Source organism: Triturus cristatus, chromosome 2_2 (assembly GCF_964204655.1).
Source record: "Triturus cristatus chromosome 2_2, aTriCri1.1, whole genome shotgun sequence".
In the NCBI taxonomy this organism is placed as follows: Eukaryota; Metazoa; Chordata; class Amphibia; order Caudata; family Salamandridae; genus Triturus; species Triturus cristatus.
This window is the reverse complement of record NC_140582.1, coordinates 1,017,569,082-1,017,581,673: the sequence shown is the minus strand read 5'-3', so window position 1 is coordinate 1,017,581,673 and position 12,592 is coordinate 1,017,569,082. Positions and strand designations below refer to the sequence as shown.

Sequence of the window (12,592 nt, the reverse complement as noted above, 5' to 3'; positions counted from 1 at the left end):
ATGGAGCCGTTAAGCACCATGTCGTTTCCTGTGCCTTATTCTGTAGGGCTAGGATCGGATGAGGATTGGAAGGGGCAGCAGGATCCTTCCGAAATCCCGCTTTTCAATGAAGGACTGGTACGAGACCTGGGTGACGCCAGGGGCTTGGGCACCTCCCCAGAGCCTGGTATGTTGTCGCCCCCTTACCTAGCTACGGACTAGGGGGCTATATTCGCAGTGGTGGTGCATAGGGCTGCAGAGGTCTTCGACCTGCAGCTTCCTGCGGTGGCGGTCAAGACCAATGTCTTGACGGAGGTCCTGCAGCCTGGTGTCTCCACCTTGGAACAATTGCTGAAATTCAACAAGGCCTTGATAGGTGTTCTACTGGGCACCTGGACAAAGCCCAGCACAGGAGCTCCTGTGAACAGAACTATTGCCCGGCGCCATCGCCCAGCACCGGGCGACCCACCTTTACTCTCAAACCACCAAATGCCTGAGGACCTGGTGGTCCAAGCCTCTACTTCCCGTGGCGCGTTCCCTTCTGCACCCGAGTAGTGAATCCAAAAGATGGCCGGGCTTGAAGGATGGCCATTTGGTCGTGCTTGAAGGATGGCCCTCTGTTTGTGCCGTGCCTTAACAAACAGGGCTTCCCCTTGTCCTTGGAGGGGACAGGAGCTCTGCGGCCTGGGGGCTCGGATCCCCACCGGGTCCTCAGGCACGGGGCTGTGAGGAGGGGTCCACGCTGGGCCTCCGACTCTGGGCTTGCAGGCACCTTAACATGAAGGCAAAGCAGGGGAAGACCTCCCTGGGCCCGGTGGCCCCCGTTCCGGGACCTTTGCTATGGGTCACGTTGGAGGACTGAGCCCAGGGCAGAAGCACCCAGTCAAGCTCCTGGGCCCAGACGGACAGGGAAGGCCCCCCCCCTCCAGGCCCGTGGGACCTCAGCCCGGGCGCTGTGCCACGCGGAGTACAGAGCCCGGGGGTGGGTGGGCACTGACACCAGGGCCCCCCGGTGCCCCGTCTGAGCTCCTGGACCCGGTCAAGCAGGGGAAGCCTCCCTGGGCCTGATGTACCCCCATCCCGGGCCCTTGGCGGTGCGGCAGGATGGAGTCCAGAGCGGGCGCACCTCCCACAGGACCCGGTTAGAACTCCTGGACCCTAGCGCGCAGGGGAGGTCTTCCCGGGCCCACGGAACCTAGTCCCGGATGATCTGGCATGTGGCAGGCCCGGTTCTGGGTCATCTGGTCTCTGGCTGAGAACCACCAGACCCCAAAGGGTTCGGGTGTGCCCTGTCTCTACTAATCCGGAGGAAGGCGACCCCCCTTTCTTGTAATCTGTACACACCAAGTGAGAGAGGGGACAGAAGGCGCAAATGCACCCCACCTCCTGGAGCCCTGGCTGGGCTTGTGGAAGCAAATGAGCCCCCATCGGGACTTCTGGGGTGGCTCGGCCATCTGGTAACGCCATTGGAGAGCATTGCACGTAACCAGATGGCCAGGCTCGAAGGATGGCCATCTGGTTGTGCCGTGCCTTAACGAACTGGGCTTCTGCTTGTCCCTGAGAAGACAGGGGCTCTGTGGCCTGGTGTCTCATAGCCCCACCTGGGTCTTAGGCATGAGAATGCGATGGGGGCAGATGTGCCTCCCCTGTGGCCTGGCGAAGGCCCGGCCGGAGCTCCTGGGCCCAGCCGCACAGGGGAGACCTCACTGGCCCATAGGAGCCCGTCCCAGGGGCTTGGCCATGCAGTAGGCTGGAAGACAGAGCCCAGGATGAGGGGCCCCCAATTAGAGCTTCTGAACCAGGGCAGGCAGGGAAGCCTTCCGTGCCCAATGGATCCCCGTCCCAGGTCCTTGGCGGTGCAGCATGCTGGAGGATGGAGCCTGGGGCGGGAGGGCCCACCCCAGGTCCTGCCAGGGCCCTTGGGCCCGGTCGTAGCTCCTGGACCTTGCCACGCAGGTGAAGGCTCCCTGGGCCTGGAAAAATGATAACACTTGTTCTACCGTTTTTGTTCCCCCTAGATTTTGGACCGCAGCTTGGCTAGCACCCAGGAAAACCTAGGGCTATCCAGGGTGGGCTGATTGGTGTGGCTCTCGCCACATTTTATTACCCAGAATCCCTTGCAAACCTCAAATTTTGACTTAAAAAATAATTTCCTCACATTTCTGTGATGGAAAGTTCTGGAATCTGCAGGGAGCCACAAACGTCCTTCCACCCGGCATTCCCCCAGGTCTCCCAATACAAATGGCAGGGTAAGCTCTTCCCCTGCACCCGATGCAGAAAATAAAAATTAAATCCTACTTCTGTAAACAGAGGGATTTTGTTACGTCCTTGGCACAGAAAGGGTTAAAACATAATTATGTTCCGCACATATAAACAATGATTAGGTTGTTTTTGGTTGTATGACTTCCTCTTCTTATACATCAGAATGAACTACCAGTGCTGCATGCAGATCTTTCATAAGTGATGACAATGTTAAATATGCATCACAGGTCTTGATGCATGTTCATATAGCCTGTGCAAGTACACAATGAATGTTTGTTGTGTGTTTACTTAGCATACGTGGATTAAGCATGAAACTCAGGCATCAAAATAAGTCTGTTATTTTGAGTGAGCTGCTAGAATGTTTAATGTGTGCAAAATTGCCACATCTTCTGTTGCTTTAGCTGGAGGTAAAAGTTCAGTTTGCTTGCTGACCATCAGCAGAGGCTGCAGCTGCACTCTGCAGGATAACCTTCTAACAATCTTCAGCTGCTAATGGGGGTAAATTAACAAACACATATTTCTCAATTGCTTCCAGTGAAAGAATTGTAGTAAGCTTAGTGTTTCAAACACAGGGAGCTGAGCACGTATGCTCCACCTGCTCCATAGGAATACTGAAAGAAGGGTGTAAATATCCTACCGTATTTTGGGAGGGGCCGAGAGAGAAACTGGTTACTGGGCGTCGTGCTGTGTTGGGGCACCGATTTGAATCTCTTCTGGTATACAGGGTGGGTATTTTAGTTTAACAATATTTATTCTTTTTTTATTTATGCCAAAATCATTTGCATTAAAAGGTCCATGTAGGCATGTACTCTAATATGGATTCAACTATAAGGTAGGGTCCACCCCGGTTCCTAGGACTAGTGTGTTTTCATACTTGGGGACCCCAAATAACTCGAAATCAAAATGACCTTACCCCGGAGACCGCAGCTATTTTCAATTTCGCCCTTGGATTGGGAAAAAGACCGGCGAGGGCCTTAATACAGCTTTATAGGGCCAAGAGTATCGAAGAAGCTTTATATGGCAGTGAAATCTGGGGGTCACCATCCCTGACGATCTTCAAATTGCTGAGTGTAAGTTCTTTAGACGGCTCTTATCTGTTCACTGTATATGAGGAGCTTAGTTTGACTCAGATCACTGTCTCTTTGGTTAAAAATCTGGGCTGGAAAGGGGTAGTCATTAAATAAAATGATCTTATAGGCTTGTCAGGCTCTCAATAAGGTCTCCTGAGTACCGTGGCTCAAATATAAGGAGAGTCTTACGAGCTTGGGGAGAGGAAACCTTTTTACTAACCCTGAGCTGACCAACAAGGACTAATTATTAAGGTGGCTTTTTTCAAGCAGTAGTCAGTGGCCAGGGAAGAGAGGGATTTTTTGAAGCCCAGTGTATGTTGTTTCATCATGTTAAGAACCACCCTGACGGTGGAGCCGTACTTGCAGGGGTTCGTAAATTCATACGATAAATTTCTACTGACAAGGTTTCGGATTGATCTTTTCCACCTCCTTCACGCCCATCCAAGGGGGCAGTGTAAGGGCCAAGCCTGTTGTTCTGTGGTTGTGATGGAAAATCTCCATGGTCCATTTCATGATGTTTTAGTAGCTTCCGTGATACACCTAGAAAAGACCTTTTTAGTCCAGATCTTGAAAAAGGACAATTTTAGGCAAGTGCGTCCTGCTCTTATCTTTTTACAAATACTCACGGTAGCACTGTTTTTTTTATGTGCTCAACTTTTTAAATCTGCTGTCAGGCTCAGGTCTAGTTGCGATTAATTACCATGTGTTCTGGTTTATTAATGGCGCTACACATTGTGTAATGATTCAATCACTTTTTTGACCATCACATTTTTTCCCCAGTTGTGTTTAATTGTTGTCATCTAGGGTGCTTCCTCTTCACCTGATACCATCTGTGACACATTGGCGTTCTTTGATTCCGTATTAATATTTCTGGTCTAGGTTACTTTCCGATCTGGTATGTTTTTGTGAGGAGCGTTTTATCTTATTTTATGTGTGCTTTTATGGTTTTATCTCTTGAATTTTGATTTGATTCAACTATTAACAACTGTTATAGAAAACTTGTTTTGTTTTTAGATCAATGGAAGAATTTGTTCAGGTTTGAATTAAATTTAAATTAGATAAATGTTCGAGGCATGTGAGCTGTAGATCACATGCTTTGCATACTCCTGCTATGTAGTGTTTGGTGTGGATGCTTGCACTTTGTTTTTCTTTGAAGAAGTCTTTCCAGTCATGAGGTAGGTGACTCCTCCTTTCGATGATATTGTGCATGGGTATCGACTCCTTTGTTAGATTGTTTTTTTTTTTTTTTTTTTGCCATCTGGTTCGGACGTGAATTTCTGAGCCCCGGGTCAACACCGTTTCTCGGGTTCCCCTCGGTGTGCAATTCATTTACCCTCAACAGTATTGTTGTTCGATCATGTTTCCCAGTCTCCGCGTATCATATCTATTCAGAAAATCTTTTGATCGGAAATTTCGTGGAAGGTTATTTGGCCTAGCCGTGTTGGGTCTGCTCGCAGTCAATGGAATGGACTCCATTTAAATGTTGTCCTCGGTGCCGTGTCAAGTATCCATGCACCGACTCGCACGAAGTGTGCAACTAGTGTCTATTTCCGGGACACGATGAACAACACTGCGATGTGTGCCGATCTTCCGCTCCAAGAAGACGCTCCGTGACTGTTGGGCTCGACATCACAAAATGCATCAACATAGCGGCTCCGCTCCAGATCTATTTGGTGAAGACTCCAACCACGATGTCTTCGACGCTCAAGGAGCCGAGAAAGAGGAAGAACACATTTCCCTGTCAGAAGGTGACTCTGACATGGATCAAGACATCCCGCAGGGTCAGTGTACCGTGAGCACAGTTGCTTCCCTGTCCCAGCTATGCCCTAGAAAAAGACTCGGTCCCTCCTTTGCCTTTGGGCCCAGTTCGGCACTGAGAACAGTTTTCGAACGTCCTGCCTTCGGCCCGGCACCGAAACAAATGCCAAAGCATTCCGGCTCGGGATCGAGTCGGCCCCATTCAGACACCGAGCCGAAACACTCTGCACCAAAGCACTTCTACAATCCCTTCGCTGCCGAAAGCCAAATCATCTTTGGATCCGAACACTTCGGCACCGAAAACACCAGCTCTAAAAATATTGACACCAAAAGAAAAAAACGCTCCCACTCCCATCAAAAGAGCATTGTTTCAATGTACCGCCTATCAACCTGGACCGGAAACATATAAAGTTAGTCATGAATCCCAAAACTGGACACATCTCTGCAAAATTGCTAGTTACACGCAAGCCAGAAACTGAGGGCACTTACTACATTGCTCTAAAAAGGAAAAGTTTTGGTACTAACCCAGCTCCTCCTCCTCTAACACCTTCTTCCCCACCTAACCCAAATGTGATTACAACACCCACAAATTCACCACAACCACCTGACAACCAGGATGATGTAGATGGGGACGGAGCAGATGACAATAGTCCTGATCCATGGGATGATTATAATACGGACCCAAATACAGACAATGACCCAGATTGATACCCTTCAAAACATCCTCTCCATCTGATGATAATGTAGGGTATATAGAATTGATTAATAGGGCTGCTGAATATCATGGACTTCAGCTGCACAAAGTCTCTTGAGGAGATTTTTTTCGTTGAGACTCTAAGCTCTTCAATAAGATCCACACGTGCACTGCCCATGCTTAAGGGTATGCTTAAACATGCAGACAACATTTTTAAAGATGCTGTGTGTGCAAGAATCCTTACACCAAGGGTTGACAAAAAATATAAACCAGCACCTACAGACTCGAATTGCACCACCAGTGGCACTAGGGCGGCTGGGTGCAGGGTGCTGGGGCCCAATGTTAGCCAATGGGACTAAGGGGGCCTTTGGTCAGGGATTTCTTGTGAGCAGGCCACTTGGTTAAGGTCAGTGCAAAGGGGGTCCCAGGTTGGCACCAAGTCCACACCAGCAGCGGCGCAGGAACTGCTGGGTGCAGGGTGCTTATGAGGATTTGGGAGCCCAATGCAATCCTATGGAGGTTGCCTGTTTTTGATTTTGGCTGCAGACTCAGTCCAGGAAGTCTTCCAGGAGGGACCAACAGCAGGGCAGGTAAGTTGGAGGGCTCGGGGACGTAGGTGCACCTCGGGTCCTCTTCTCCAGGGTGCAGGGCGGCCGGATGCAGAGGTGCCTTTTGAGGCTGGATTTCACCTTACTGGGCAACTCGGTGTTGGGTTGGGTCTTCGTGCAGAGGCTGCAGGCGACATCGGGGAGTCCTGGAGGGGTCATCCCACGCTGGCCTCGGACACTGGAACACTGGGAGACTTTGCCGTGACCGGTGGGCCACTTGTACTCTAGCCGAAGGCGATGGGTGCAGTGGTGGTTTCAAGCTTCGCGTTCCTTTTATCCTCAGCAGGCTCAGAGTCTTTCTTTGGAGTTTCTTTAGAACAGAGCTGCTGTTCAAAGGAGATCTTGTCTTTGTTGATGTTGTCCGCGCCGTAAGTGACATTCTCGATACCTATGTAGGCGCAACCCAAGTACACTGACGTCTGTTCTTTAATTTCCATGGCAGACGGCACAGATGTGGGAAGAGCTACCCCTTAGTCACATATGCCTGCTGTTGGGGAAAAATTGTGGCATGGGTACGGGAAGACAAATCGATCCCCTTTCTGCCCCCTCATCCCTGCCTTTTCTCAGGTTCTCCTGTTCATCCTTTCCCTTGCCCAGCAGGGCTCTACTCTGGGTAATCTGAAGGGCTATCCAGTCCTTGACATCTGCCAGGTTGTAACGTGGACTTTACTACACACATTTGTCAAATACTACTGCCTTTGTGTTTCCGTGCTTCTGGTGTACAAAGTCACGTAAAGTGACATCAGAGTGCCCGTCGCTTCCAGCGTGGACTATGCCAATGACTTCACCTACTGGCGTGCAGGTGTACTGCTCACTAAATACTTTCCCAATCCAGTCTGATGTGGGATAAAATTCTAAGCTGAGGCATCTGCAGCTAGATAGGGTCTCTACGCGATAAGGCGTTACCGAAGATCAGTAACTTTACGGAGCCTGTGTCCCCACCCAAAGGTGTGGCCTGGGAAAGGAGAGGTCCTCCCTCTTCTGTGGTCAGTCAAAACCCGTTCTGGCTTTGGCTCCCCTGTGAATTGGTTTGGCCCCTGCCTGACTAGAATAACAAAAGGTTGTCTTATTCACATCACATGTTACATTTACCTATGAAAGTGCAGACTCCTTTATAAATTAATAAATTTCCTGGGTCCACCTTAACTGGTCTTCCTGCAAGGGGAAGAAAAAGACATCCCCACACCCAGCCCATTTTACTCTGAGGATAGTTTCCCACATCATTAAACCAAGCACTGGGCAGACCAGCTGTCTGTATGCTCCTGCTAATGCTATTGGAGGTTAAGGTAGGTAAAATGTAAATTTAAAAAAATATTTTTCCTAAATATTTATTAAAAGTACAACTTGACCATTACATTTTGTTTTTTTTATTATAAATAAATATTAAAAATACTGCTTGAATGCATTTTGTAGCAGTTTCCTCTTCAGTTACTGATTAAAGTTTATAATAAGTACTTTGATATTTTCCAGGATTCATCTGCAACCCTTCTAGTTAAAATAGCTTTTGGAGAGCAGTCACTGGAGGAACACGCCATATTTAATTCAACACATATTCCACTTTTAAATATCAAGCACCCTACCTTGTGCACAACAAGGTGAACTTACCAACCATGTGCCATCAGCAAACTACTGCCCAACCATGTTTTTTATTGATGTTTCAGAAACCATGCACTGATTACAATGATCTGGAAAACTGAATCATTTCCAGAAGGAGGAGTTAAAACTTTGTATATGCATCATTCCATAATTTGTAATCTTAAGCTATTATATACAAACAACTCACCATGTGTAGTCTTCTGTGCTTATTCTCTGTATGTTACTACATTGCATGTATGCTTTTGTCTATAGCTCACCTTTAATAAAAGCATTTTGTGACTCTATCCACTGAGAACGTTTCAAACATCTGTGTATGTTTTATACAGTTAAAAGTGAATTCTTAAAAACCTTTTATACTAGGACCTGTGAAGATGTAATTGAATGATATTGTTTTTTTTTGTTTCTGGCTTTATTATATCTTCACCTGTGCATTCTGGTAATGTTGAGTTTGACAAGATGAAAATAGCCTTATTTTTCATAATCTGTCTTTCAAGGCCAAGAAAACCACTACAATTGCAAATTGCATACCCTGTAAATAATTAGAATACATTTTTTTTTTCAGGAATGGGAATTGAAAAATGGAACATAAACAAAATGCCATCTACATGATGAACTTTTTAACAGCCTTAAGAATTATGGACCAAGACAAAGTCTGAGGAGGACTCGCCCTTAATTGGGTATCGCATCAGGAAAAGCAACCCTGGGACTCAGTTACTTGTCTTCCATATAAAACTTATGTGACCCCATCATGTCCCTTCCCCCTTTTCCCTTTTGAACTGTATCTGTAATGCTCCATTTTGTAAAATTGTATTGAAGTTTGAAAGAGCAGTTATGGTTTACAGTATTCAACTCTTTAAACATGTATAAAACAGTTTTAGACTATGGTGCATTATATACAACTAAGGATATTCGAGACTAACGCTCGCACACTTGATACCAAAATAAAATACTTGTATTTGCTGGATATTTCAGATGCATACATGTTCAGGGTGAGACTAGTCTGTCTTTATTTTTGAACCATCAGTCATATTTTGAAATATAACAGTGAATAATCCCTTGACCCAAGTCCTCATTATTGAAATATTAATATGTAGGTTAAACTTACTAAAGATTCTAAAATGTGAAAGTTATCTAAAATGTCACTTTATTTTATTTATTTATTTAATATGTTTTAAAGCGCATGCCATCTCCTAGAAAAAAAATCAGAGTGCTGTACACAATTATTAAATCTTATTTAAAATAAAGAAATTGAGTTGGAAGAAAATCATATATACCCAAACAGTAAAACCTAGTACTGATACAGACAATCATGTGAACTACTACAACATATCATTAAGTAGTACCATCAAATGTCTGAACTATGCGGTATAAGCAATAACAAACAGGTAAGTAATAGTACCGGGAGTCTTTGACCTTGTTTTCCCAAGTTTTGACCCACACTTGAGATGTATTCTGGACTCAATACCATGGAATATTCAGCCTCTGCATTCAAACCAGACTGCTTATAAAGAGATAACTAAGATAATGCTGATTTCCACAGTTCTGTATCCTGTGATCATAATATTTAAACCATTTTGAATGCTTCAGCATTTTGTGCTTAGCTTATTTCAAGGTACTTATTATGTTACTGTCACATTTCCTCTTGGCTGGCGTTGCTTAGCAGGTCTAGCAGGCAAAAGCACACTGCTCAATTGCTATTTCTAAAACTAAACCCTCAGACTTTTCTGACCCCGGTTATCCCAATTCTGCTTAAACTTAGAGCATTAGACAATGTTCTGGGTGCTTTGTCAAAGCTAGTTGCCCATTATCCTAGTGATGAACATTCAAAGTTATGTATGAACTCATAACTTTGTAGTGGGTATGATGAAATACCCACCAACTGGATTTAATAATGCGATAAGAGGTCACTGTTATTAGGTTCAGCTCTAATCTGGTTGCACATAATGGCATGGAACATAGGCTGAGAAAAACAATACACATGTTTTTATATTCATCATTATGGCCGATTCTGTTGTCATACTAACATAGAAGTCACTTTGCATTATTGTAAGGGCAGGCACGCATGGTGAGCAGCTCCAGAAAACAGTCATGAATGCAGTGCTCTAAATGGTTGTCGCCCATGAGGACACCAGCACATTTTTATGCATGACTGCCTGGCTTCAAATAGTGCTGTAATTGGAACAATCACATGGTGTCTATTCACCTATAGAAACAATGCTTCTGGAAAAAACCTAAACAGTCCTAGCGTAGAGCACTCAAAAAAAGAATTGAGTGAGTCTTCAATTTGCTATATCAAAGAATCACTGACCTATAAATACATGATTCTATTTCCCAATCGTTGGTAAGCTATTAGAGACATTTTACATACCTGTTCAAAGTCAGAAAGCCAAACAGTGAAAAACTAACTTTAAATTACAATGCTTGATTTAATTAACATTGAAAAACTTGTATACATTTTGATTAATGTATGTTTTATATATTTGTATCAGTTTTTGTTTCAGAGGATTCAGAAGTGTTACAAAAGTGTACATTGTAAGGCTAGAAACAAAATAGATTGGTAATGGACGACTCGTAAAATAAGTCATCAGGAGGTCCCTTTTTGAAATTGGTCATTTTTGCCACTTTCAGAAAAGCTTTTATTCTGTACTCTACTTCAGTATAACCCATTCATTAAATGCTATCTAGCAGATTGTTCATCTACCTCCACCCACAAACCTACTGCCCCCTAGCAAAGCTCTCAGTCCTACCTCCTTTGCAAGGCTGTTTATTTGCAAACCTAGAGAAGGCATCAGTCCGCCAGGAGAGGGAGCATTCTGAGACTTAACAGGAAAATAGGACCTTGACACAGCTTGGCTCATCAAATGTTCAAGTTTTGTTAATCTGCTTTGACCTAGTGAAGCTCTTTAAAGCTTGTCTACAGTGATCTTGTACTGCAGCATTGCAATGTGGTACATGAAGCATTGGAATGTGGTATATGAAGAAAATCATTCCCCTATGGGGAAATTAGAAGCAGTTCTCTCCAGAGGCCAGCCATTGAAATACTATTAAAACATTTGTAAAACAATCCTTTATGTTCACATGTGAAAAATTCAAGTACTATTTAATTTGTGAATGGAAATTGTTAGTCAATCAAAATGTCCTGCTTCTAACATTTAAATATGTTAAGCAAAAATTCGGAGGAGACCTTTGTTTTCATGCAGCACATGCCAGTTTTGTCTGTTAATATATACAATTGTGTTTCCGTTCTAAACTATTACCATATACAGAAGATCTAATTCAAAGGGACTGTTTTCTGACTAATCAAATGTTTGATACATAGGTTTTGGTGCTATGACCTTATGTACTGGTAGCTTTACCTGATAACACATGCAGCTGTACCATTTTAGTTCTATGTCCATAGATGTATATGTGGCGCTCTGATAGATCTGGGAGTTATTTGCTCACAATAGCCAAACATCATTTTGAGTCCAGACTTATTTTTTAAAAGTTGTAAAAAGGTACTCTGCATTAAAATTTAGTTGCCATTTTATCATTTGACACGTTGAACTTTATTCACCAAGATATGTTGTAAGATAGTATTGTGTTAAGAATGTAATTATTTCCTTATTGTATTTTGTAAAAATATATTTAAAATAATCCGATTTACTCAAGGAAAAGCTTTTGGTTTATGTTTACGCAGAGCCTGTTCTAATTGACTGTAAATATACACCTGTTTGATTGCAATTCATATTGTATTTAACTCTTTAAGCACATTGTTGTTAAAGAAACTGTACATATGTTTTAGTTCAAAAAGACTTGCCTACTTTTTATGAGTAGCTTTAGTTGATTTCTTAATGTCCTGTGTATTCTCAATGCTAAAATGGACTGACACCTAATGGGTGTGGACATAAATGTGTATTATCAATAAATATATTTGAAAGTAGAATGTTAAATGTTTTGTATTTTTTTCTGGGTGAGGATGCCGTTTAGTTTGACTGGAGTCTCAGACCCAGACCTTGATTGTTGATTTGTCTGTCTTTGCCGTTCCTGGTGCTAGGACAATGGTGTCATGCCTGGTGGGATAATTTTGGCGTCCTTTTGTAACCTGTGAATAACTTTTTATGAACCATTTTACCATCAGTTTATCTTTTATTAAATATGGTTTCTAAGTCCTCCAAAAACGATATGAAGCCACTACTGTTGCAATATTCCTTGGGGTCTCCTGCTAACAATGATGTCCCTACATATTCTGTCCTGATCATGATCCTGCAAAGTAATTCAAGAGCTCAAAACATCAACCCTACTGTAAACCGACTTGGTCTCTCTATATAGACTTATGGACTTGGTAAGAATGATATATATTTTTAAACCATACTTTTTGTGATTAGACCCATGTTAGTTGTGGTTCTTTCATACAAAGGTTCAATCTTGTTAATTGTTTCTGTTTGTGAGATCACTGCCGGCAACGAGCTCTTTCGCAATTTTTTCTCTTTGTGCTACACTGTCAGGATGCGGTGAGATGATTCTCAGAGGTTGAATAGCCCCAATTACCTGATTAGTTCCACAAAGAAAATAGGGTGTTGGAGAGGCCAAGTGAGGGATACGTTTTTCAGCTGCTAGGGAGATTTGTAATGGCAAGGGAAACC

The 12,592-nt window shown here is 44.0% G+C and overlaps 1 protein-coding gene across 2 annotated transcripts in view; it reads left to right on the top strand.

The window, feature by feature from the left end:
- Positions 1-11,892, top strand: part of AFAP1 (actin filament associated protein 1) — a 444,017-nt gene extending 432,125 nt beyond the window's left edge. For both annotated transcript variants that reach the window (XM_085642466.1, XM_085642467.1), the window contains one exon: positions 8,530-11,892. In XM_085642466.1, the coding sequence (XP_085498592.1) occupies positions 8,530-8,556 (27 nt within the window). In that variant the 3' untranslated portion in view covers positions 8,557-11,892. The remainder of the gene's footprint in view (positions 1-8,529) is intronic.
- Positions 11,893-12,592: the final 700 nt, after the last annotated feature.